At 40.1% G+C, this 27823-nt stretch overlaps 1 protein-coding gene across 1 annotated transcript in view; it reads right to left on the reverse strand.

Annotated features, from left to right (window-relative positions):
• gpat2 (glycerol-3-phosphate acyltransferase 2, mitochondrial) overlaps positions 1-27480 on the reverse strand; it is a 37467-nt gene extending 9987 nt beyond the window's left edge. Inside the window, exons 1-19 of the mRNA XM_038703725.1 lie at positions 27386-27480; positions 21613-21716; positions 18254-18364; positions 17847-17917; positions 17628-17738; positions 17084-17206; positions 14271-14370; positions 12228-12361; positions 11744-11843; positions 8901-9080; positions 8029-8127; positions 6845-6927; positions 4777-4907; positions 4591-4661; positions 4179-4339; positions 3938-4041; positions 2163-2347; positions 1553-1630; positions 600-722 (exon numbers count right to left, since the gene is read on the reverse strand). Of these exons, the coding sequence (XP_038559653.1) occupies positions 600-722; positions 1553-1630; positions 2163-2347; positions 3938-4041; positions 4179-4339; positions 4591-4661; positions 4777-4907; positions 6845-6927; positions 8029-8127; positions 8901-9080; positions 11744-11843; positions 12228-12361; positions 14271-14370; positions 17084-17206; positions 17628-17738; positions 17847-17917; positions 18254-18364; positions 21613-21684 (2037 nt within the window). The 5' untranslated portion in view covers positions 21685-21716; positions 27386-27480. The remainder of the gene's footprint in view (positions 1-599; positions 723-1552; positions 1631-2162; positions 2348-3937; positions 4042-4178; positions 4340-4590; positions 4662-4776; positions 4908-6844; positions 6928-8028; positions 8128-8900; positions 9081-11743; positions 11844-12227; positions 12362-14270; positions 14371-17083; positions 17207-17627; positions 17739-17846; positions 17918-18253; positions 18365-21612; positions 21717-27385) is intronic.
• Between the last annotated feature and the right edge of the window lie 343 nt (positions 27481-27823).

Below are 27823 nucleotides of genomic sequence, written 5' to 3' on the forward strand. Positions count from 1 at the left end.
ACGCAATGTTTTGGTAAGAAACACTGGGTGTCAACATTACGGTTTGTTTAAAACTCCTCCGTGTACCTTTGAATGAAAATGTGAGTTTTTTTTATGGCATTTTTACAAAAAAATTATTGATTGATGACCATCCATGTCACTGTGCTTTGATCGTTTCTATTTTATGATGCAGTTTTAAGTTTTACATGTACTGTCATGATTCAGGCCTCAAAGTCACTTCGCAGTGTTGGTGATTGATGCACTCTGAACACTGGCTGTTCACTCCCTTTGGAAGTTTGTGAGCTGCCTTGTGTTGCTTTGAAATCACATGTAACAGTCGGGACAGTTGGGCTTCTTTTAAAGGTGACACATACTGCTAATTGGCATTCAAGTTACGTGAATCACTTGTGTAGGTGCTTCTGTAATGGAGATTTGGTTACTTCAAGGTTCTTTTCATGTAGTGTTTCTGTTTTTTTTGGTATGCGCCCTGTAGACAGTCACCCAGGGTGCCATCATTAGTAGGTCATGCCAGCATGGAATAATTTCCCCTTAACGTAACCCCTGGTACTTCTCTAAGGCATGTGAAGAAGCCAGAGGGGCCCAGCAGTGCTCTTCTGTACCTTGTAGGAACGCAGTTCCTGCTCCTCACAGTCAGAGTCACTGTGATAAGGCTCGTCAGACGTGGTCCAGGTCAGAGTGCACTCCCTCTTCCAGAAATCACAGATGGGAACGTCCCTGGGAATCTACACAGGATGTAGAGTAGAACAGACTTTAAACACCAAATTATGATATTTAGAAAAAAAGGATCTGCACACTTTTTACCTCTCTGTAACTTTAGGTCGATAACTGTTCTGTCTGATGTTTGGTGCAGAGCAGGTAGTGTGCAGTTGTTATTTAGACCCTTTTCACCTTGTCACATCGTTTTCACATTGTTATTTTATCCATTATATTAAAAATATCAATAAGCCGCTTTAAATATATATAAATATTCGGATACAAGTAGTTGATGATAAAGCCAAGCTCTTTGGTCACTAAACTTTATAAAGGGAAAATGTTTGACAAAAGGGAATACCAGATCTTATGACACCTGTGCTTTGTTATGCAAATGACTCATGGAAAATTTAGTTCACACTTGAAGTTATCAATAAAACTCCACAAATGCAATGTATTAAAACACCTGAGGACAAAATGAAATAATTTATTAAGGAAACAAGTTAACCATTCACTGTTTCATGCTTCTCAAAATGTGAGAATATGCCTCTTCTCTCTGTTTCAATTGAATATCTGGGTTTTATACAGTAGATCAAAGAAACTATTTGAAGAAGTCATCGTGGGTTCTGGGAATGTTTTTATTCTAAATGATTAATCTAATAATTAATAAAAAATAATCTACAGTAAATAAAATAATGGAGTGGAAGTGAAACTAAATTCAAACAAATAAGAATGTATTGTATCAAGCGTTTTAAAATTTTCGAAAAATGAAATTAACTTGAGGCAATGTTTTTCAAAACAGTGTGGAATTAGATTATGTAGCATTTTAGAGGGTGAAAAAAAAAGTAGAAATGTATCTTACTTCTTCCATAATCAGGATGCCACAGCGTACGAGACTGTCAACTGCATCCAGAGCAAAACTCTGGGACGGCTGACAGGGCTGGGGGGGAGAGAGGGTAGAGAGAGAAAAAAAGAGAGAGAGCGAGAGAGAGAGGATGAGTGAGCTCAATGGTGAGGCAAGGTTAGAGGCACAAACAGCTTCAGCCCATCACATATCTAAGAGGACAGCTGACAGAGAGCATAAGGTGTGTAGCAGAGATCAGAGGATCAGAATAAAAGATGGCCGACAGGAGAATGAGAACAGCAGCCATATTTTTCAGTGAGGAATAGGGTGGGAAACATAGCTGCAAGCAGAAGAGACAAGAAAGAGCAGCTGCCTAAATGAAAGGTGGGCAAACAGAGAAAGGAATAGTATTTCTGGCTCACATTCGGAGCCCTAAAAGTCAGTCTGATGGAGCACGCACGCACACACACACACACACGCACACACACAATTTGAAACCTCTCTGCCAGAGATAGAGGCAGCAGAGCAGGATGAATGGCTGTTCAGCTCCATTAAACATCCATTGAATGAGACACACTTGTGTGTGTGTGTGTGTGTGTGTGTGTGTGTGATATGAATTCAAACTCACTGGCATGAAGCCCGGAGGCAGGAGATGGCAGAGCTGCAGGGCTCTCTCAGTCAGCTCGGACTGGCAGAGCGCCACATCAAACTCCATGTCACCTTTGACCTCCTCTCCGTCCACGCCGTCACTCCTCACCCTGCTGCTGACGCCACTGCGGGCCACCTCGCACAGCATGGCTGACACCGCACACGCTAAGAACAAAAACATACATAAACATCTGATCATTTGCTCTGGTTCTTCATGCACATACACACGGGTGAGAAAGCTGGTGTTATCCAAAGTAAGCAGGTTTCAGTCTGAATCGTGTTGGACACTGGACACGGACTTCGGCTAATGGATCAGTTGATGAGATTTTCCTAATAAGTAGGATCTCGGCCATTTACACAAGTGTTATCTCTTTATTTATACTTTTTATCCCCATTATCCTGCTTTCATGTGCTGGTGGGAAAGTCTTGACACCCGGATTGTTTATGTGCCTTTGTCCCAGTCTGTCACAAAATCAAACCTGGAAGACAAATACTGAAACCAATCATAATGCTTAGGAGATTTCAGTTTCCTTAAGTGTCCTTAAATTAGTCTTCATCATATGATCCGTAGATTTGCTACTACTCAATAAAATATAGCTAGATTTGTTTCTATTTTTACCACTTGAAGGTTAGCAGCCATGTATTAAGGCTTTCAGCAGAACACAGCCCACCAGCTTCACATCCTATACAACCAAAACACATCATGCAGGAATAATGAATGATGCAGGCGAAGTAGCTTCCTGTACTTCAAAACACATTATTCTGACCTCCAACAGCAATGCTAAAATGGGGCTGCAGTATTGATGCAGATCAAGATGTCTTTTACAGATGAGACCCGAGGACATGTTACACATTCACTATGTTGCCAGTTTATTATACCTAGATACACCTAGATAACAAATAATGCAGTCTAAAAAGTCACTGCAATAAATCCTACTTCCAAGGTTATAATGTTCAGATTTTGTTGAAAATGAACATTATAAGCTTCATGAATAGCACTGTGGTAAATAGTGCCAAAATGTGTAGGAGTTACACGAGCATGCAGGATAGCTCTATAATAATGCTCATCTTCATATAGTATACCGGATTATTTGTTGTTTTCTATTATTAAAAGGAAAAACAAGCTCTCATCAGCTATAAAATACAATTAGACTTTTTTGTTTTTGATAGAGCAGTCCTTAATATTTATCATGCAGTACTGTATCAATCAGAATTCAACTGACAACATGGATTACAGAAGGAACAGTCAAAGGTTTATGATCATTTAGAACAAGCTCCAAATTAATAAAAGGGGCAGTCAAAACCTGGAGAAGACATGGTTTGGGGTAAATCTGAGTTTTCTAGTTGAATGGTCTTATATGCATGGATAACTCACTTGTTACAGGGACAGTACTTGATTTATTATCTCTACACATCAAACAGAATTGAAAACCAGAAGACAATAACATGCAAGAACCGAACAGTTGAAACCAGCTGAAGAACTGCACTGCCAACGACGACCTTTGCTCACATCACGTGTTTGTCTTTTTATGTTTAGAGGAGACATAATATCTGTCAGCATTGTACAGTACCCCGACTCTGCTCAGAATATTAAGTACATAAACTCTGAAAATGTCCATACTGACATGCCAACAGTTGGAGCCACAGCCAAGGCCTCCCACGAAAAATAAAGTGCCTGTAGAACACAAGGTCTAAAGATGACATTTAAGCTTAAATGTTAGAGGAACATTTTTGTCAGCGACACGAGTCACTCACCACCGACAGCTTCCAAAATAAAGGTGTGTCTGACAATCTGGGCCTGGAGGGTGAGGTGAAGTGTGGCACCAAGAGAAGGATGCGGCACAATCAGTGGGTCTTTCCTAGAAGGACCAAAAGGAGGAAAGAGCAGTAATAGAGACAGAGGTTTCACGGAAAGGGAAATTGGATTTTTGATAAGCGACACAGTTTTTCAGTATAGAGCTTATCAATGTTCTTTGTTTCTCTTCAGAAAACCAACCTAGACGGCGCTGCAGCTATGATGAGGTGAGGGGCAAGCAGATAGAGGGAATAGTGTACAATCTCCACTAAATTTCCCCCAAAACCGACGTCTTTGTTCCTGAACAACAGTTCCTCCGTGAGCCAGACGACATCACGACACAGGACAGACGCACGCACACCCTGTGGAGGAGACGGATGAAGTTTTGTTACAAAATCAGAAGAGAGCACTAACCATCTGGTGACATTAGTTGAAGACTGGTGGGTATGACTCAGAAAATCACTGTCACACTCTAATACACTAGCAAGAAAACCAATTCTGTTTATGGGCGTCTCGGAGTACCGATGGATCCGTAGAGGTTCCGGGGGCGGATTTAAACACAGATGGCACCAAAGGGGAAATTGCTTTGCAAACACAGGGATGATGCACGTACCTTGCGGTGTCTGTACAGCAAAAGACTGGACACCAGACTGGTGGACATCACAGCCATACAGGAGGTTGTAGCTAGAAATAGGACACACACACACACACACACACACACACACAAACACAAATGCATAATAATACAAGAGCTTATAAAAAAGTTTTTTATGAGCAGGGTACATAATCCTGGACCTACAGAAGATGAGGTGGAGGATGATGGCGATGCTGAGGTCTCTCTCTGGAGGAGTTGGCTTGTTGAGTTCAGATGCATGATGAGAATGAGGCAGGAGCCACGACATGCTTCTCCGCCCATACACACAGCCAGCTCTGGAGGGAAAACGTGAGGAAAGAAGGATGTAAAAATGTTATTTTAGATCATCTCTGTTGATTTATAAATCATTGTAAATGAAAAGCAGGTGAACGATGACTAAGATTTTCATGACATGATATAAAATCCGACCCTCCGACCCCGGCGACCCTCAAGGATAAGCAGGTATAACTAATGGATGGATCAGAACCTGCCACTGTCCTAATGGATTGCCTTCACATGCACAAGGGATTCACAGGAAACGATGCATGCATGTAGCCCATCGCATTTTATCTTTTAAAGCGTGAACTGCGAAACACGGGGTGGCTATTATTGTAAAGAAGCCACAGGAAACGCAATGTATTTGCCACTAACGATCGTTCATAAAAATGCGTCTACAAAACAAAACATTGGCACTTTCAGCATTTATTTGACAGCATATAAGTTTTAAATATTGCTGGGAGTAATGGAACAAGAGGGAGCAGACACAGTGAGCTGTTAGATGAACAGTTGAAGGCAAAGTAACCAACTTTACTCTGTCTGCTGTTGTGTGGAGGGCCACTCGTGCCTTGCTCAGCATGAAATTAGATCGCGGTTACTCACGGCATAATGGAAAAGGCCAATTACTGACTTTTTAATTAAAACTTGTTTGACTGCACTGTAAACAGACACACCAGTTGCTCTTCTGCTGAATTTCTGAAAAAGTACTTCTTCACCAGGACTGAAACCTTAGGGATTAAAACTTCAAAGAGGGATAAGGCAGTTTAAAGAAAACTGTTGGCCTTATGTCATCATGTGTTGCAGTAAAGTGCATAAATTGTCAAGGCAGTTGTGTAACAAATCATGTGAATTTAGTTTAGTTTTTATGAAAGTATTATTTGCTCCAGATGGAAAAAATGTATTTCATTATATTACATGACATGTTTCAGTAATGACCAATTCACTCTTATTACAAAATTAGCTGCATTTTCAATAAATTCTTAATGGCCATTATGAGAGTTCAGTGGATGAGTTAACACCATGTTTCTGAGAATAAAAGGAACACGTGAGTGGATATAATAACACTAAGGTACATACATTAAGTGCATACAAGCGCATAAAAATAGCACCTACATCACTCAAAAATGTACGCGTGTGCGATACATTTAATGAGCGGCTTATCTGAGGCTACGCTGGAGTAAAATGAGTGTTATTTATGCTTCTTACCTGTGCATGTTTCGATATGTAAAGTACAGAACCTGTCACATCTATGTTAATACACAAGTCCTACCGACAGTGAGAATCTCAAAGAAGAATAAATAAAGCGTGTGTACCTCTGTAAAATAAGTGTACGTGAGGAATTTCCATTTCCATTATGTCAGCCTTCACATAGGCTGCATTTTTTATACATGGGAACAAAAATGCTTCAAAAGCTGAAACAACCGGGGACAAACAGAATGAGGAAGCATGACAGAGACACAGTGGTAGCGGAGCATGTTAATGATGTAGACATGCAGAAAGAACTAAAACTGCTCACATGCTGATAACAATCCAATCCAACTATCCCACTCTCCTCTTTTCATTATCACATCATCTAATTCACTCACTTTTGTTCCCCCCTGCATCCCACTCTCTCAGAAGAATTAAACATATGAAAGGAGAAGCCACTTTGCTCCTCAGAAGCCAAGCAGAGATTGAGTGAGGATGTTATTTTCTTTCTGTTATCTATTTCACTGGCAGACTGTGTAATGCTGACGGTAATTGGACCGAGTCTAAGAGGATGAAAACCCTCATCAGAGCTTGCATCGTGTATCTGTGCCAGATTCAAGGTTTAGAGGAAAGTTTATCTTCAAAGTTTAAGAGGAAGTAACTTTTTAATTTCACAGATGTTAGATAAAACACAATCCAGATCCCACTGTGGTTTGCAGTATACAAACTCACTCGTGCATACAGGCATGCGCACAGGTGGTTTGATTACCTGTTGTTGAGGATAACAGGCAGCAACAGGTCCTGTAGAGGGAGCCATTCATCTACTCGGCACCTCCCCGACTCGCATATCTCCTACACACACAAACACACAAAAATATGGATGCACACATGCACTTTCGAAGAATAGCGTCTCTAAATCATTCTTCTTTATTCATTCTTTATTCATCATACACCACGTAAAGAAATTTAGACAAAGTTTGCATTAAAACATTAAAATACAAATATTATTACTGCAGCCCATTCCTCTATTATCGCAATATACTAGGTTGCCAGTTTATTAGGTACACCTAGGTAAAACTAATGTAGTCCTGCAATTACTCTAACAACGTTCAGTTTTTATATAAACTGTTTTGGAGAGGTGTTGATCTAAAAATAGATAATTTTGGAGGCTTCAGTTTATAGACTGAACTATATTGATTTATTCTGAGAGGTATTTTTGATCCTGTTCCTGGACGACTGGGAGCCACTGCTGGCTCTGTTCAAACCAACATTGGCTGAACAAATAATGTCAAAGCCGAGCTCCCAAACCATGCAAACTATCCTGCCTCTGTCAACAGGATAATCGGTCACTCAAATACGTACAGACTTCATCATTACAGTCAGAATTCTTATGCCAGTAAAAATTCAGGTCAAGGAAAACAACACTCTGGTTTGTTGGGAAATTGGGCTCAAACTGAACATACTGCTGCCAAGCAAATGACAAATACTGACCCTGTACCATCTGTTGCTCCGAGTTATTTATACGTCCCAATATCACAAGTTTTGAATGAGGATACATTTTTTAAAATAAGATTCCAAAACGCATTTGTAGAAGCTAATTTAGTCAGTCCACTACCATGGTAAGTGCAATTTACGATGCAAGTTTGATTCTTTGCCTGTCCAGCTGTGACCCCATAATGGACCCTAAGATAAATATGAGGGGTCACAAGATAATGGTTAAAGGAAGGACAGGAAATAATCAGGGTTAAGAAAAATCTGTTAAAAAACATGTTTTTTTTTATTATTAATACTTTTACTTCTTAAGATCACTTAAAATCATTGAAATGAAACAACAGGGGAAGGAAACTTTCTGGTTGCACTGCTCACAACACACGCCCACACTTAGTCTATAACCTGTGATGAGGTGTCACATGGAGACAGGTGTATGATAACACGCTCATTTCTTCTGTGCACCTTGAGAGAAAAAGGCTGAGCGAAGTGGATCTGCACACTTCCTTCTGGTCTCCTCCAGAGAACAGACCACAGCCACTGCAACACAGAGCTTAAGCCAACCTGTGAGACACACACGTACACATTCATAACAGTGCAACATACAGTGAGTTAGCAATTATATCATAATGAGGCATTGCCTTTAGGAGGGACATAACAGCAGCAATACCCCTAATAAGCAGGAGCTATGATCAGCAATAAGATAAATAGCTAGTCTGAGTGTCTATGAGAAGTAGGACTGTGTGTTCGGTACTGTAGGTGCAATGTGTGTGAATGACAGAACAAAATGATGAGGCAAGGACCTTATTATGGAAATTTACACCCATTCTCTAGTATCGTCTCAAAGTGCAGATAGCAGAGGGCAAGACTAATGGAGATATAGCAATCACTGGCAATTTTCCCTTTAAAGAAGAAGTTTGAGTGTGCCCCCCCCCCGATATTCTGTGTTAGTTATGTCAAAATAGTCTTTGTCTTACCATGCTGAAATATGCGCATCATGTTTGTGTGTTCAGATTTGTTATGACTCTGAGGAGACAATCTGGCATTAAGGGTTTAAAAGTTCCTTAAGTTCATCCATGCACTCTGTGTCACAGCCTCTGCTGCAGCTCCAACCGTTGAACATGTTCGTAGGCAGGCCAAACTACAACTAACTGCCTTCTTGTTTAGAACACCGGCATGCACCTTTCCCTTTCACCTCGTGAAGTACTATTGTCTCTTCCTCCGCACCCGCCTGTGGAGGCACACCTCACAGTTTGAGATCCTGTGCTCTGAACCAAACCTGTTCACTTGCTCCTGTGGACATTAAAGATGGCAAGTGAGTGTTTACACACATCCACCTGTTTGTTTGTCTTGGGCAAACAGTCGTATGAGATGCCCACAGGGACCAGACTGACATCGGGGACAGATCCCTCTTTGATGAGCTGTCTGATGCGAGCCAGCCATTGGCCACCTCGTCCAGACTCCGCTGACACACCAACACTTATCGCCTGGCCCTCATGTAGCAGCTCACGTACCAGCTGAGGAGGGAGGAAAGAGAAATGGGAGAGAGAAAATTGATAGAGATAACGATCTAAAATCACTGCAGTCGGGGAGACATTAACACAAAATGCCTGCCATGCATTTTTAAAATATACATAAGCAATATAGCAAACCAGACCTGGGAGGGAATGCAAAGAGGAAAACAGAGTGGAGGGCAGTGAAGGGAGGAGAAGTCACAATGCAGGAAGCAGGGAGGGATAAAAAGCAGAAATAAAAAGCAACTGTGGGGGGATACTTCATGACATTCAGAGACACTACCCTTGCCCCAAGTACTATTTTGCCCTTACAGACAAGGAAAATTCAATTACCATTGAACAGCAGCTAAGCAGGCCTACACTCAATAAACAATAAAGGTCTATTAACGTTGAAATACAACCAATAAACAAGCCTGATTTCTCACGCACAGCCAATATGCTCACACTCATATAAATGGTCAATGAAAAAAAAAAAAAAAAACTACTCACTGCGTCACTCATAAACAACCTGTTTATGTTCCACTGTGGCTGTAGTGTTGTAGATTAATGTCAGACTGAGCTGTTTTATTGAGCTGTATGGCACAATATTGATCTTAATGAAGCCAGTAACTCCTCCAAATGAAAAACGTCTTCAAGCTAACTGATACAAAACACGAAAGTGATACAACTGATACAAAACACAAAACTCCCTTGCTAGATACAAAGACAGGAAGATATTAATGATGAACAGGTGTTGATCAATAAAATCTAAATTACGTAAATAGGGACATGGCATTAGACAAAGAGTACAAAGAAGGTACTACAAGAAAGTGCGATAGATGCAAGAGAGGACAGAAAGTGAGTGAGAGAGGGGAGGTAGCCATGAATGAAGACCACATAAATCTCCAAAATAAGGTTGGGGAAAAAAAGGGAAACAACCCGTTTAGACCTGCCAAGCTCACACAAACTAAATGCATAAACTAACCACCATTCTTTTCGTCTCTCCGCCCTCTCCTCATTGCTTTGTCACTCCAGCCAACACCAAAGCTGCAATCTCTGTAGCAAAACTCATGCCACTTAGTAATTTTGAGATTGAATAGAGAGTGGGATGAGGCAGGGGAATGAGGAAGAGGGGGAGAAAAGACAGGTTGTATTCTGATTGAGGGGCCGACTGTGATAAAACTCCACCATGGAGTGCAATGAATAGCGCATGTATGCGAGTGAGTATGAACTGAATGAATGCACATACACTAAACAGCCATATTACAGGTATCCTTTACTTACACTGCAATTTTATATAATTACCTGCTGTCTATGAAGGTTTTTTTTTTATTTTTTCCAGCAAAACTGCATTAGCAACATGTTTTCTGATTTGAGGCCCATTGCTTTGTTCCCATCTACTTGTAAACAGACTATTTTTGGGTTCACCTAAAAAGCTAATGAGGAACTGCTCCAACTGTCAGGCTGGAAGGGTTTGTACCGAGAGGGTGTTTTCATGGTTGGTGACTCTGACTCTGTGACTGAGAAAAGGGTACATGAAACCTGAATTAGCTTTTGGCTGTTGAAGGGTACATTTGCATATGTGAAAAATAGTTGTTGAAAGCCTTCCATGGCTCAAAAGGAAGCTTTGCTAAAACTGCAGAAGTTACTGTACTTAAGTGATGTTATTTAAGTACATTTTAATTGGGGGTGCAGAACACAAATTTGAAACAAGAAGTCTGTCTTTGTTTGGTTGATGGTGCGAAGAAGTTGGCATCACTAACCACAAGCTCCAATCAAGGCTCATTACCTTCAACTGACAGTGATGCCTAAAAATTAATTCTACATATTTTTGGTGTTGATGTGTCAGTAGGTCCATCGGTCCACCACTTTAGTCCAAACTGAAATATCTAAACTAAACTATTGGATAGGTTGCCTTGACATTTGGTGCAGATGTCTGCTTGGTATGAATCGTACAGCACTAACTTCAGTAATCCTCTGGTGCCACCATGAGGTTCACATTTGTGGATGGGTTGCCATGACATTTGGTACCGACATTTATGGTCCCCAGAGGTTGTATTGAAATAACTTTAAACCCCATGCCTTTTCATTTAGCACCACCATCAGGTGAAATTTTAATTTGTCAAAAACTTTAGTTGATGACCAAATACCTATAAAACTCGAACAATGTAAGCCACAGCCTGTTCACCCTTCTGGGAAAAGATACAGAAGTTTCAGCTGCTGAACCACCAGACTGCAGAGCAAATTGATCAGTGAATATTGTTTATTTCTGTTTACAATTTTTATAATTACTTCTGTATTAATGTATATTGTCTGCTATGTAGCAGAAGGGAGTTACAAACTCAATTTCATTATATAATATACATATATATTATATTGTGACAATAAATGTACCTACCTACCCATCAGTATTTTAGCATTGCTGTTGTGAGCAAGTTAGCATTCTAAGGTTAGCATTTAGCTCACAGCACTGCTGTGCCTAACTACAGTGTCTCAGAGCCACTAGCATAGCTGCAGATTCTTAGATTTGTTAAAACACTGATGGCTAATGGTCCGGACCACAGTGAAGAGCAACATTTTGTTTTTGGGTGTTCATAATCGCCTCAGAAGTTAATTCCTACATCAAATCTCATGGAGCTACACTACCTTAACCTTAAACCCAAACCATCAAAACAGGTCAGACTTACAGTGGTCGCGACAGGTGAGTACATACTGTCCATCTCAGCATCCTGCTCAGTCTGTGCAGAAGGTGGCAGGAGGATCACACCTAATTTCTGCAGGATTGATCTACAGGAAAAATAGAGCATACTGTAGCTCAGTTCCCTCTGGTTCATCTGGTCGGCTCAACGCACAGGGATGGGACGTCCCCATACCCATTGCAGGAGCCAAAATAATAATAAATAAAAAAAACAGTAGCTCAGACATAAGTAGTTTCATTTAAGAAGCTTGGAGTGATGATGCATCTTCACACTGTGTTTAAAATTAAATTGACTGGCCTAAATATGATACTGCGAATAAAAGTGATAAATTCAGCATCTCTTCGGACAAAAAAAGGCATCTGCATTATTTGTGGGGGAAGATACTGTATACAAGAATATATATTGTATACTTGTTATCTCGGTGCAACATGCCTGGCAGCTTCTATGTGGATTCATGTGTGCATGACTGTACCTTAGGAAGGAGCTGTTAATCTGGAGGGGACAAATAGTGTATGGGACTCTCAGGTTGCGACAGAATAGCACCAGAGGGATGAGAGCATAGTCCATGATGTTCTGATGCACATGCACATACACCAGCAGAGATCCCTGAATTACAGAAGAGGCTTTAGATAAATAAGAGTCTTCACATCGTCCTTCATTATGGCAAACTATAGTGGACTGTGCAGAGGTGGCGCACGGAGGAGAGGGTTTCTGTGGGCTTATATTCAATCAATATTATAATGAAGCCCTTACAAGCGTCAGTATCAGCAGAATGGCGAAAATACATTTATAATTTAAAACCTACGAAAGATGCAGGCAGAGACTAAGCATGAATGTGGTTTAAGTCACTATGTAGTGAAGAGGGTGACGGCACACAATTTCTCCAAGGTCAAAAACAGCTCTATTATTCTGTAAGTTTATTTTCATTCCAGACATAGAAATGAAGAGCTGCTGTTGCAAAGTCAGTTATATATCATGTGAATTAAAAGCAGAGAGATGATTGTACTTTTGTGGATATGATAGTGTCACTACAGTAAAACAGGTAATGTAATAAAAGTAAATATGGCAATATTAAAACACGTTAGTAGAGTAGAGTATTGCTGGCTTCTTTTAATGCCATGATGAAAACATTATTACTTTTTTCATGTTTTATTTATCTGGCAAACCTGTTCAAAATATCTCAAAAAGGTCAAAAGTTACAATGACGTCATGAATTAGCTTTTATCAATTATTTTATCTGTAAATAAGTAGACTGTAAAAGGACAGTTGAAGCACACACACAAACATTTGGAAAACAAAACAAGTTTTAAATTATTCTTTCGAAAATGTTTGTGAAGTAAATGTCAGAGTAAAATTGAAAGTCATAGACTGTATATAAAATGGACAACATGACACACTATCCCAAAAGAGAAGCCAAAACATCTTGATTGGTCATGAACCCGCCCCCTCATTGTTAGTGGATTGGACATTGGCCAATCAAAATACAAATACATGTAAATTTTTTTTTCATTTTAGTTAGTTCTCATCATGCGGATGTACGTTAAAGTGTTCTGATAAATTTGTTTTTAGTTATTTGATTCTATAAATAGGGGGGTTTCATGTTATGATTGACAACTGAGCCCTGCTATCAGTTGAAGACTGCCGGGTGTAAGGGCGGGACCTCGATACCACAACTCCGACCTGATCACCACTGTGCAGACTGGCTCCAAATGATGTCACCAGCGCAAGATGACAGTGCCCGTATCTGGAATATTTAGGCTTCATTTCTGTACGGTGGGATGAAGGGAGCCATGTCGTCCATCTTTGTACAAAGTTTATAGTGAAAATATAGACAATGGGATTATACATTTGATGGTAAATTGATACACACTGAATAAATCAAGAACTAACCCCAGTTTGTACACGGCCCACGTATTTCTAAGTAAAGTAAAAGTCAGTCAGAAGAGATGATACTTTTCACACTGTGTAAGAAACCCTGAATATGCACTGACAACCATTTAAAACCATAAGCATCACTACAAACATTGATTTGCCTTGATGTAATTGACACATTTTTAGTGAGACCTGGAACCTCTGCAACAGCAGCCTTACTCACACTTATTTTCAGAAATGTTTAAATGTATTTAGTCAACCATGTAAGTGGAGTTCTGTAAAAATAAATAAAATAAATAAAAAGTATAACAAAGCAAGTAAGAGAAACTTTATAGGTTATAGATACTTTTTTGTTGTTTTTTTTACAGAGAAAAGTAATTATACATTTAGATGTTTTTACTTTACTTGTGTACCAACAGGGTAAAAGGGCTGTGGCTGTTTATTATTTCATTAGATGGCACAACCTAGTTTAACAACCTAGTGTGGAAGTGTGTGGAAATACCTGTCTTCAAACACAACGTGTGCTTTCCACGTTGTGCAGGAAGAGTCGGCACCCTTCAGGGTAGCAGTTATAGGCACATTTAATTATGCATGAAAAAAAAGATATATGCATGTGCATTTTTGTTTTTTTAGATGCTCGTACCTCTTGTGAGGCTCTGTGCAAAGCCGACAGATGGTTGAGGTTAACTTCTATGACGCCAAATACAGAAGCAAACGTCTTCAGCATCATCCAGCCCACAAACCTAGTCAGGAGAGGATAGTGGGTGGAGAAATATATAGAAAGAAGGAAGAAGCTTAAACTTAATTACTGAAGATAAGGAGGAGAGGGAGACAATGTACATGAGGGAATAATGCGCAGATAGTGGTGAAGCTAAGAAGAAGTAGCCGCCAATAACATTATGTCAAGTAAAAGGGAGCTTCAGCAAAGAAAGTGGAAATGGAGTTAAGTGTGACAACATGTAAATGAGATAGATGGGTGTTGAGACAAAGTTGGGGGAGAAGAGGGATAACGATAAGAAAGAAACTGATGACATAGGGAAAAATCTGAATGGGAAGCGATAAAGAGGGCTGTGTGTGAGGGTGACAGCTGTAGATAGAGACGAAGGCAGGCGCTGTAAACGAGAGAGAGTGAGAGAGAAAGAGAGGAGAAGAAAGATAGTACAGGGCAGATTTTGAAGAGATTCTTAGACTAAAAGAAAGTCAAAAAAGTTTCCTTAAAGAAAAAAAGGAAAAAGAAGTTTCCACTCCATTTCACAAGACATTTGCAGAAATCTAATACTGTTTGTGGCAACAGGAACAGGCTCTTAAGACCTGACAGACTCATAACACCCAATTTCGATTTAAAATATAACACGCATCTTTTTGCCGGGATCGATTACAGACTGTTCTGGCATAGAGCAGCCAAAAGGAAGAAGTTATTTTGGGAATCCAAGGTCCAAGATCTAAATGTCCTGTTCCTTTTCTGCCCAGACAATGTTAGGTGACTGGTAGCTGGAACACTTCCAAGGCTTGAGTAGGCAAACTTTCACCAGATTAATCATCAGTAAAAATAAAAAACAACAGCGTGAGAAAACAACTCATTCTTTTGACAAGCCTGTGTGCATAGAAATAGGAGCTTTTTGAAGGAAAATCTAATAACCGAGCCTCAAATTCTGCTCAAAGCTATCGACGAGAAGAAGCTAAAGATTGATTTATAGAAAACTGATGACACATTCATCAAGATAAATCAGGTTATTTTCATATTCTCTGTCCATTTTGGATGAATTTGGAAACTACGGTGCTCTGCTTTGTTTATAATGCATTACAAATCATTTGTGAATATGTTACAGCTGTGATTCCTTCTTCATTTGACTGGCTTATTCTCCACAGCAACGGCAGCTGAAGCTCTTGGGTATTGCAGTACCTTTATGGATAAGGCTGGCAGTATTCTATACTTTTGTTATTGTCAACAAATCCCATGAGAAGTTTATGTCTCTCAAAACCTCTACAGCCTGTTTGTTGCTCTCAGCCCCAGAGATCGACACACAACAGATCATTTGTTTTATGCCCCAAGTGTCATTTACATTTTCAAATTCTTCTTAAAAAAAAAAAAGAAGCCTGGTATCAAGTGTGATGTAACTGCCATTTGTTTAAAAACAAAAACAATAAGAAGAGTCAGTAGATGACACAAGGGTACTTTACATAAACAGCTTGACTTTCCTCACCTGCAAAAATCCAGTAGCCCCCCTTAAAGGAAGGCGGCCTTGTGGGTACCCTGAACCCTAATGTGTGATGTGGTAGGTTTGTTGTGGGAAGTGACTCTCTCCCAGTGCCAGCAGGTTGCAACAAAGAGGTCACAAAGAAGTGCGTGGTATAACGAGTAAAAGTTATTTTAGATGTAGCTATAATATGGCTAGATGAGCATTATAGTTACTGAAACGCTGTATGTTGTGTTCGTTAATACCGCGTCCCCCTGCATTCTTCACAGCAGAGTTGAATGAAACGCAACTGTGCTGTAATGTAATATTCCAACACTGAACTAGCTAAGTAACACTAGTGAGGGTCTGTCAAAGAACTGTGATGCATCTCAGTTCTATGGAGTTGAAAAGTGCAGCTGCAGGCTGTGTCATCTTTGAAGTGAATAGACAAGTAGGCAGGGGTGGAGAGAAAAACAATGGGAAAATGGCCGATACTGCTTTTGATTTCGAAGGTCAAAATTTTTCAGCACACATTGCTCAAACAGTGCGTTTGTTGGGTACAATTTCCAGCAGATTTTTTGCTCTCGTGAGCATTTATGGCAGCAGGAAAGTGTATGTGCAATTGACTCAAACTAAATACCGTGCCTGTGCTCATCGTAATGAAAAAAACATGTCACCCAGTCCAACAATGTGGCTCACTGATGGGTTTTAATAGCTCTGGACAACCATGGAGGTCCATGCCACAGAGGAATAAGCTGTACCAGGCTTGGGATACAGATATAATACTTGTTATTAGATCCAACTAACTGTTGGTCTTGGTCTTTTTTTGGCAATTGTTGACAATAACATAAATATAGAATATCACCAGCCTTATCCATTAAGTAGTACAAACATGATCATCTCTTAAAAATGAAATTGCAATAATTTAAAATGCTGGCTACAAAAAAAGCATTAATATCATTATAATATCTAGTTTTTCTATTTTAAGAAATATTGAGGAATAATAATTAAAATAAAACTTTAAATTAGTGGCTCATTGCACATCACAACTCTATCTTTGCTTCAATCACACTGATCATGTAGAATATATCAAATTTATTTCTTGTTACTTCGAAGTGAAAGGTTTGCATAGTGCAGCTTTAAAATCAATAAACAAAAGTATTTTATGAATAAATAATAAACAACAATCTCTGAACTTTGTCATTTGCCCATTTGCCCATCAGCCCGCCCCCCCACCCACAAACCCACCCCCCACACCCCCACACACACACACACAGACCGTAGGAGGCCTGGGGAGATGCAGGTGTTAATGAGGGGGAGGAACGGTGAGAGGCGGTTGATCTGCCCTCGGCTGTCTCCCTCCTCAGGTGCTTCCTGCTCTGCTGTGAGCGCCTCCTTCACCCTGAAACACATGGTCACAGGACAGCAGACTTAACACAGCACAGAGCCTCTTTTGTGCAACACATAGGCAAACGCCTGCCTTCCAGTCAGACGACAACAACAACATCCCTGAGTAAAGAGGTTATATAAAGGTTAAACTCAATTACACCGAAGGAGAGAAAACAATACAAACCGAAGCCTCTATGACAGAGATACGGGAAGTGTGACGACAATCCCAAGTTATCCCATTTCTCTTCATTTACTCTGCACAGACCCCATGATAGCCTTCGTTTTCTGTATCTTTGTGTTTCTTATCTCCTCTCCTCCTTTCGCTTTCCCTCTCTCCAGAACTCCAGGCCCTGTTTCATTCTCTGTATCTCTGCCTATCATTTATTTACTCTCCTCTGGCATCTCTACTCCTCTCTCTCATCCCCCTCAGGTACCTGTTGCTCTGACAGACTCTCTCCAGTCTGTTGCTAACAGGACTCGCGTAAACCTTGCATCCACTCACAAACAGCACGCAGCACACCCTGCGCACCAGCCAGCCTCGATACCTACGATAGAAAACACACAATGCAGAGGCAGAAAATGTGCATGGGTGAGTGTGTTAGGACTGACAAAAATGTTTTTGTTTGCCTGAATAATGTTGATATTACCAATACCTAGTGTGTGTCTCCTTGACACTCAGCAGGTTGTGGAAGCCAAGGAAAGACTTTTGTCCAAGCGACTTGCGCTAAGCCATGACAGAAAAACACACACAGACAGATGAAGGGGGTGTCAACATCAACCCAGAATGAGCTCTGTTGGGAACAATCCAATTCAAGCAATTTAAGCGTCCACACTTGATGCCATCTGAGTGGGGACATTCACTAAACAAGCTTAGCATGTCATGTAAGTATCTTTTCAGTCAGTGAAATTGTTTGATTCATTGTAATTTGGAAGGAAATTCCCAGCACTAGATTATAGATATTACATTTGTGAGATGGTAATAACATACAGCCTTTGATTAGTCTAATTGTGAACACTTCCTTTCCTTTCTCTCTCTCCAACCTCATCACTGCACACTTACCAGACTGTCTGGGGTGCACTGGTGGCAGCACTGGCCAACAATTGGTCTGAACTTGCCAAGACAGGGAGGTAAAATCTTCGGCACTTTCTTGATCTTTAATTCCCAGGACAACTGAGAGGGAAGGAAGCATAATTACACAAAAAAGGTGTCACATACACAGGGATTACACAACTACATCCATTTATTGAGCTTACACTGCAGTTTTATCAGGTACAGCTAGCTAAAACTAATGCAGTCTAATACAACAGTCCTGCAATAAATCCTCCCTTCATGAAGGTTATAATGTTCAGATTTTGTTGAAACTGTTTTAGGGACGTGTTGATTCAACTGTGGGGTCATTTTGGAGGCTGCAGTTTGTGGTGCTCTTGAATTGTATTGCGTTATACTAAAGGTGCTTCTATTATTTTGTCAAATTGTCTAATTATATCAGTGGGGGCAGGACTGCTGTGTTAGACTGCATTAGTTTTAGCTACGGTGTACCTCATAAACTGGCATGTGCAGTGGGCCCCTCAATATTCACAACATGTGCAAAAAAATCCCAAAACTAAGTGTGAACTGTGATGGCAGCTAATGTTTTTTGAGTTTACTTACTTGTTATCTGGTTTGCAAACTAATACAGAATGCCTCAAAGCCTTACATCATTATATTCCATTTATTTATTTTTTAATACAACAAATATCAGTTTTAATAAAATTTCATATTTCTGTCAGCGAGCTACGTTTGATTTCACCAGCTTTTCAGAAACATAATAGCACCGGTAAATTAAAAGAGGAAAAAAAAGAGCCAGTTTTAATCCTTCAATTTTTTTTTTGCTCTTGATTAAATTTGCGGTTTGTTATGATTTCTGTGTTGCTGTGATTGGGTTAGCTTTGAATTCATGGGAGTATGCAATAACTTGCAGTGCAGTAAATATTAATAGAGGCCCCATATGAGACCCAGTATCAGGCAATCAGTGCACATCAGGCATAAACAGCTCATGCACTGAAGCACAGGCCAGACTGTGTACTGTATACTAATCAGCTAGACTTAAGGTCTCCTGCAGCAAGTTGACAGCTGGTCAGTAGTACAAATATTTACATAACAAACAGCAACGACACCCGTTAATTATCATGCAGTGTGTGCGTGTGGGCTGTTACTGTGCCTGAAATTAAGTGTTAGTTAGGATTCAGACTAATTACCCCTTTTAGACAAAATGAGCTAATGAATCTCCTAAAATCATAGACTGTTCCTCCTGGTTGAATGATGATGATGATGATGATGATGATGGTGGTTCCTAGAAAATACAGCAGCTGACAGAATTAGTGCCTCGCCATGGAAAAGTCGATTGAAAGACAAGATTATTGTAATGCCGAAGCTCGGATGGAACTATCAGTAATTCCAATGACCATACTAATTCTGATGAATTATGTGATTTACTATGAAGGCAAAGTTTTAGTATTATGAGGCTAAATAACACACCAGCCCACATGTTAAATAAGTGTTTTCACTTTCTTGACCATAGTTAGATGAGAATGTTGATACCACTCTAACATTGGCGTGTTGAAGTATAGGTCTATCTTAAAGGAGCATACCAGTCAATCCTATCCAGTGTTTCCCATACAAGCATTTATTCGTGGCGCCCGTCACAATATCAACGCTGACCACCACATACTGACTTTTTTTACTTAAAATGGGTAAACTCGTATTTCATTGTGGAGCTGCGCGCAGTGCAGATCTTCACTCAGCCTCCCCCTCTCGCTACCTCTCTCTCACAAACACAGTAGCCGCTTTCACACAGAGATCCCACAATAAACGCAGAAAGAATATCCGGCAGTATTCTGCATTCGCTCATTCATACTACACCATCGTTTGCAGCATAATGCCACAACCATGTGTGCTTTCACAAAGCGATCCAGCTTTCTGGAACCAGCGGCAGAGAAAAAACACAGTTACATGTACACACATACCGCTATGAACTGTGGGCAATTCCCTCCGGCAAAGTCTGCAGAAATGTGGACTTACAAGAAGGGTTTAAAAAGGGCTTAAAATGTCCGCGAGAGAGCCCTCGCGCACTTGACGATTTGACAGTGGGATAGCCCTAAGCCCTCACGGACTTCCCGGGAACGCACCTCAAAGTCTGTAAGTCTGTGAGTGTGGACATTGGGATTGGGCCATAGTGTTAAAACCATGGAGTGATCTGTGAATCAAATGACAAAAATCTCATTCCAAATGTTATGAGTATGTCAAAAATAAATGCACGATTCGTACAGCTTTTTAAGTGTAAAATTCAAGCACTTTCAAGGGACCTATACAAAGATATCCAGACTCTTGAAGCTTTCATCATCACATCTAAATTGTTACTAAAAATGCAACTGTGAAAAATAATGTTTTTTTAAAGAATTCCTTTATAATCACAGCAATCAATATATTGACTTTGTTTATTTTACCAGTTGTTCATAATAACTATGATTTTCTGAGTTTTGATCATGTTTATTTAATACTTAAGTAAGGAATCAACAAGGACTTATCTAGCTCTGAATGAATGTGTCTCTTCTCCAAAGCCATTATATACTGTATATTTTCCGTTAGCCTGCCAGTTGTCATTTAAACGACAACCTGGCATGTTGCTAAAGCGATAACAAAATCAGTACCTTTAGTAGCTCATGTGCAGAAACTTTATAGGATGCATATTGTTATTAAAAAAGATAATTAAAGGGAAAGGGTTTCAAGTCATGCTGTTAATTTGTTGCAGACTTCTAATGCTCTCTGTAACTGCAAGGCTATTGCTTTGAAGTTGGTAAAATGTTCTCAACTGTTGTCTAAATAAAGAACTGCAAAAAAGACAGTGAAGGTCTGACGACAGAGCCATTCAGCTACCACAAAGCACTGTATTCATCAGCTATGGTATTTGGAAATTCAACAGGGAATACAAATAATTATCAGACATGAAAAACAAACGTATTCATGGGAAGTCATCATGCCTTGTTTGTCAAGGAATAGTTAATGCACTCAACTCCCTGTAAAACCACTACATTTTGTTTTTACATCTCTGTTTGTGTACAGATTAAACGAACAAGATATACAATGTTAATTTGTGAGGTTTAGAGATGTTGGCCTTTTGAACTCTGGACATATTTAACATATAACATCATATAACTGCAAATAAGCATATTTCCCAAAATGTCAAAGTATTCCTTTAAATAACTGATGGATCAGTATGACTCATCACGCCCTGTGATTTGGTAAACATCAAACAGAATTAAGCACATGGGGCTGTGCATGTTCGCTTGTGATTATGACGAACAAAGAGTTTGAGATTAGTGCACATGGAGTTAGTGGGAGATGGCAGCGGGAGAGAGTCATGCAGACAGTGTTCTTACAGCAGGTCTATTCTGTTGAATTGGTGGAAGGACCACGTCTTTGTTTATCCCGTTATTCTTCTCCTGCACCATGGTGAGCCCCCTGCAGACTTCTACCCAGAGACCTGCCAAAGAAAAGATTGGGGGAAAAGAGTATATTATACAGAGCCATGTTAAAACATGCATTCTCACATTGTTTTGGGTAATATGGATTGTTTGTGAGCGCATATGAATGTGAGAGGGCGGTCACTTTTAGGTGCCTTACGATACAATGCTAATTATGAGAATTTTCAGAGAGAATTTTCATGTTTTGAGAAAACGGCTTCATCTCTCCAATTTAAGAAAATAAAACACACATCCACTTGCACGCACACACACACAACCTCAGTGGGACACAAAATTCGTTTTGTCCTCTGGTCCTTGGCAGGAGTGTATTGGCAGCACTCACCGATCCATCACCCAGTGCCCATAGCTACAATTTCACCATCTAACCAGCACTACTTCCCCTGCACCATCACAAATTCTCTCAAATTCTTAACTTTCCCTTCATTCTTTTCAGTTAAGGGGAAAGTAGCTTCTTGCTGCTGGTTGCCTTGTATTGGTTTCCCATTGTTTCCTCTTATTGGACTTGAGGAAAACTTTAGTTTAAAAGTTTTGTTCTCACTTCTGTATGTGGGTAGTAATAAAACAAGGACAGAAGAGCCATTAAGAGGTTAGAGATTGAGAGGAACTCGAGGCCGTATGTACAGGTGGAGCAGGGTGGACACTCACTAGAGGGTTATAAATCATTAAAAGCAGGGCACATAGCCATCAGCTGAAAAACAGCTCTTATGTAAACGATGCTGGTCCCTCGCCCACTCGGAAACCCAGTAATGAGAGTTGGCAACATAAGTCAAGATGTAATACGATCTAGCTTAAATAGGTTATCTAATTAATAACATTGGCTGTGTCTGAGCTCAAATGAGTAATCATCTGAGATTAAGGTAGATTTAATACAGATCAAGAGCCAGCGCGCACTCTCCAAAGAGAGAGCTTCGGCAGTATAAAAGCCACCATCCTGGGAGAGTCTCCCTTTAGTTTTGCGTAAGGCTTTGTTTCTACTACAAAAGGATGAAGACGTGGCCTGCTGTCATCCAGCACAAACTCCCTTCTAATAAATGTTTCTGTGGTTACACCCATCAGATTCAGGAGTCTCATTAGGTTGAATAGGAGCATCTCTGTCTCCTACTTTGTTGATCCCACTCTGCCCCATTAACTTTGCTAATTAAAACTTAAGCCTTCCCTATAGGGAGATGCTCCATTTCAACTGGCTCAGGTTCCCACAATCATTACCAACTCCAATGGGAATGAAGGCATTGCTAAGAGATTCCCAGAGCTTGGTGATGGCGGTCACAAGGCAGCAAACACGGGGAGTATAGGGTGTAAAAATGTAAATTACACAGCCAGAGTCAGCACAGGCTCTAATGGGGTTATATAAGCCACTCCAGAGGGAATAGAAGACCACACAGAAACAACTAGAGACAGCATTGTACCGAGGCCAGACCTGTGTAACACTACAAAAAGTTTCACTTACCTGTCAACATAAAACATATGAAATCACACACTCGTACGTAGAAACATGACATGCATTCGAGTCTGAGCCACATGTTCCTCTTCACACTTAGCTTAGTTATTCCTCTCCTCAGAAGTTAAGTGATCAATTATAGTCTAATTAATACGCTGAAGTTTCCTAATACGATACCCCCAGACCTAAGTGGGCCCATGATGAGAAAGGATTAAAAATCAGAAGCCATTACAAGCTGCCAGGTCAAATTAGATTGAAGATAATTTTAGAGCTGCAGTCGAATTGATGTTGGTTGGTGCGTTCAAGTCTATTCCCAAAACCACTCAGTGATTAGTGGGGGCTTTAAATACACTTAGCGTCTGTTCGAAAAGAAGACAGACATGGGAAATTTAGAGACTCAATCAGATCAGATATCTTTACTGTCAATATATACATTTTTGGCATCTCAGCCAGTCCTCACATATGCAACATTAAGGGTCCGGGACACATCTGTATGTAGGTACAGATGTGATGTCCTGCTACAAAAAAAAAATAATAATAATAATAAGTCTGACCTTTCTCATGGAAGTCAAAATGTAAGGATGGTGGATGGTTTCTATCAGATGGAAAAAACGTGAAACCCGTGGTCAAGCACTACAATAAAAGCCACGTATTATTATGGCAATAGCTGAACTGAAAATACTGAAGAGCAGCATTGCCATTGTTAACCCGACAAGAGACCAAATGGAAAGCGTGTTTGTGCTGAATGCTGACAGAGTACACCGAATCCAATTAAACAGCCACATGAATGGCAAATCAAGGTCTACATTTCACTCAGTGTATGTATTTGATTAAGAGACAACAAGGACGTGTCATCTGCATGTTACCACGCTACAGCTTTAGAGTAAAATATGTTAAAGTACATAAGCATCACTGCATATTCATAATTTATTTGGAAGAGCGCACCTGCTGCTGAGCTCCACCGAATTCCCACAACGGAGCGGTTGCAATACCTCCTGCACTAATAACTTGTTAACCAATCCAGTTTGTTCTGTATGCAGTCCTGGCTGAAATTGACGCTGCATACAAATTAGCTGTTTTCTCATTCCTTGGAATAAGACCCACGGAACGTTTCTGGTGATTAATCAGCAAAGTCTCTCTTATATTAGTTTTTGCAATGTTGAACAAAAGTTTACAAAAAAGTGCTGCAACAAGCTAATTAGCTTTCTCAAACGTCACAGGCAACCCATGGAAAAGAGCAGTAATCCATATTTGGACAACCCATCATCCTCATCCAGAGGTAAATATTATACGTTCTTTGTAAAAAAACACCACATGGGAGCAATTAACAGTAATTAATGACTTCTCTATAAGCTGGTGACCACAGCCCAATTACTGTCCATTTAATAACAAATTGACAATTTTGAGTGTCTGTATCTTTAAACAGTATCTGATGGGAATGAGTTATGATATAAACTAGATCTCCATCTGGAGTGTTTGCAAACACTTTGAAACAGTCTGGTATAAATCAGGACAGGGACCAACAAACTGGTGGAAGGTAGACACAGTGTGTGTTTCAATAAAATGAACAACATCAATATGAGCCAAATGATCGTGGAAATGACCAGTTATCAGATTATAGGTAAAAACTTCAGTGTGTAGCCACAGACAGGAACAAAACAGGGACTGCCCAAATCATAAGTCCTGTATATCGCCACATCGACTCTGTGAGCTGCTAACCCCTTTTTCTTAGTTACATTATGTGGAGTAAAAACATCTATAGCCAAACTGTGACTACACTAACTGTGATAAATGTTTACTGTTGTCAGAGAATTTCTCCTCCCGCTGAAAAGAACATTTAAATCTGAGCATTGCTTTAGCAGTGGAGGGATAACAGCGTGTCTTTGACATGCTTATGAGCTTTCTTAAAGAAACCAATGGGGAGCGAGGATTCTGCTGAGTAGGAAAACAGATAACACCACAGGGACGTCAACTGTGATTTGTTTTTGTTTTTTTATATTGCAAGTAAACCAAGCTATATGAAAATAAAATGAATGTGGTAAACACGGCTACGCACCTGGATGTGTGTGTGCGTCTCAGGGATGGAAATTAGCACCTGCCACCCACCAAATGCGGGTGTATTTTCCGTTTGGCTGCTAAATGTTGGAAAGCTACCCGCCACATTGGATGGTAAATGTATTTGGCTTGATATCGCCATATAATATCGGTAATTAGCAGCAGACCGACGTTCTTGTTTGTTGCGTGTCGCACTTAAATTGGTCCCTGATGTACCAAGGGATCTGAAATCGTGTAACACACTGATTAGGGGGGTTTACTGGTTGGGTACGGAGCCGGAAAGGGGGGTCCGATTTTATCCGCCTCTGAGTCAGGGAAGTTGGTGACAGACGAGACATCTCTCTGTGAAAAGCCGCAGTCCACATGCCAGATGTAACAGTCTTTTTACACGCTGCTGGTTCCAATAAAGCCGGACCACTATGTGAAAGCACACATGGTGGCGGGATAATTCTGCAAACTTTTATTCAGTATGAATAAGCGAATGAGACACATATGCGGATATTCTTTCCGCGTTGATCTCCGTATGAAAACGGCTTCACACTCACTCTCCCCTCTTTCCCTCCCGACTCCTGTCTCTGTCCCCTTACTCCCACCTCCTTACAAATCTACGCCAATCAAACATAAGGAATAGGAGATGAACATAAACTACTTCATACAGTCAGTGCAGCGAGCTGTTATATTGGCGCAGTACCCCGTGAAATAAAGCTAGTGTTAAGAGCTAATTACAAAAGTTGTACTTGGAGTGTTTTTAGCTTTTAGCTCGCTTGCCTCCGGCGTAATGTGGCGACAATTAACCCAATTAACGTTACCACCAAAACGAAAAACAAAGAGGAGTTTGAAGCAGATAATAAAAAAAATAAAATAAATAAAAGTTGTCCAGTCTAGTGTTGGACACACTGTCAGATCTTCTAATAGTCCTGCTGTCCTCCAAGGAGAGATCAAGAGATCAAGGAGAATGATCCATAGGGCTGTATAACAAAATGTTGATCCCACAAAACCTGTGATGCTGTGGCAACAGGACTCAGAACCAGGAGGCCAGAAGCGGGTGATTGTAGAAAGTGAGCAGATGAGGTGGTTTAAGTTGAATGATAAAGCGTAATTAAGAGTGAGCAGTGATGAAATTTCAGTTGAATCAGTAATAAGCATCATGTAAGTTTAGAAAACACTTTACTGTTATGTCTTAAGTACATTTAATAGCAATAATATAATTTTGCTTCAAATTTCACTCCTCTTTTTTTAAGTTTGTATTCAACATAATACCTTATTATCTCAAATAAAAATACTGAAACAAATGTATATGTGGCTGGCCGGTGGATTTTTTCCATCTACCAGCCACCTTGGCAGGTGAGCCAAAAAGTTAATTGCCATCCCTGGTGTGTCTGTGTCTCATGTTCTTATATGCCAGTGGGGACTGAATGCACACTAACACAAGAGGACTTGTGTCACAGTGGCAAAGATTGCTTTTTAAGGGTTAAGACGTGGTTTCATGGTTCAGGTTACAATAAGGTTAAGGTCAAGGGTTAGGGAAGGGGTTAAGGTTAGGGTAAGGGGCCAAGGAATGCATTATGTCAATGAGATGTCCCCACAGAGATAGTGGAACAACCATGTGTGTGTGAGAACACAATCAGTCTGTGAATCAGCAGCTGTGCGTCATGGAGCCAGAGAGCATCACTGATTTCCCAGAACAAAAGGAATTCTTTACCTTTACTCTCTGTTGATTTCCTCCCTTTTGCATCACACTGTTACTTGTCCAGTGTCTGCGGTACAGTACATGCAGTAAATCTTCATATAAAAACTGTCCAGCAATCCAATTAAAAGGCTTTGAGACTGTTACAGAGCTATGACTAATATCTCATTAGATAGGACATTTCTATATTTATGGGTAAACTGTTAATGTTATTTATTTTTATTAAGAATTTAAACACATTACATGATGGTTTATAATATACTTACAGTGTAATTCTATTAATACAAGAATCCTTCTGAACGTTCTTTAGAGAACCACATAATCGTCTTTTTTAATGAAAATCAGGTCCCACACATTTATGAAATATACATTTTGGTACAGTGACAGCATGACATTGCCTGAAGCAGTCATTTAGCTGTAAAAAATAAAGCTAATGTATCCAGTAAATTTACCGTAAGAGATGACATTTCACTGGAGTTTTTTGTTACCTTTAGTAGCTTAGTCTCCAAAGCACCTTTCTGTTTACAGTTGTGCGAATATCACTTTTCTTGGACGACAGTATTTGTTCTTATTAAAATTTTATCTCTATTGTCCTCTAAACACTAATTACTTTTGTCAAACAGTGTGTCATGTAAGGCTTCTACACCGTCTATGGCTCACAGGTGTTTTCAATATTCCTGATTTGTCCTCTTCTCGGTGTGTTCACAGTGTGGCAGTGTACAGACTGTGTTTGACATCCACTCCAACTCTCTTGTTAGTTTTGTTGTCACCTGTCAGGAACATTTTTACTTTTATCACTGGCTGTGGCAATCCTGACTGTGTGGTATACCGGCAAGGGCAGGAAGACCAGCTTAAATCTTACATAACTCACCTGTTTAAATTATATTAAGGCTTAAATTTATGCATAATTAAGGGTGTCGATGCTT

The sequence above is a fragment of the Micropterus salmoides genome, unplaced genomic scaffold, assembly GCF_014851395.1.
Source record: "Micropterus salmoides isolate LMB-PRFRI ecotype aquatic unplaced genomic scaffold, ASM1485139v1 Ms_hic_scaffold_7, whole genome shotgun sequence".
NCBI classification, from domain to species: domain Eukaryota; kingdom Metazoa; phylum Chordata; class Actinopteri; order Centrarchiformes; family Centrarchidae; genus Micropterus; species Micropterus salmoides.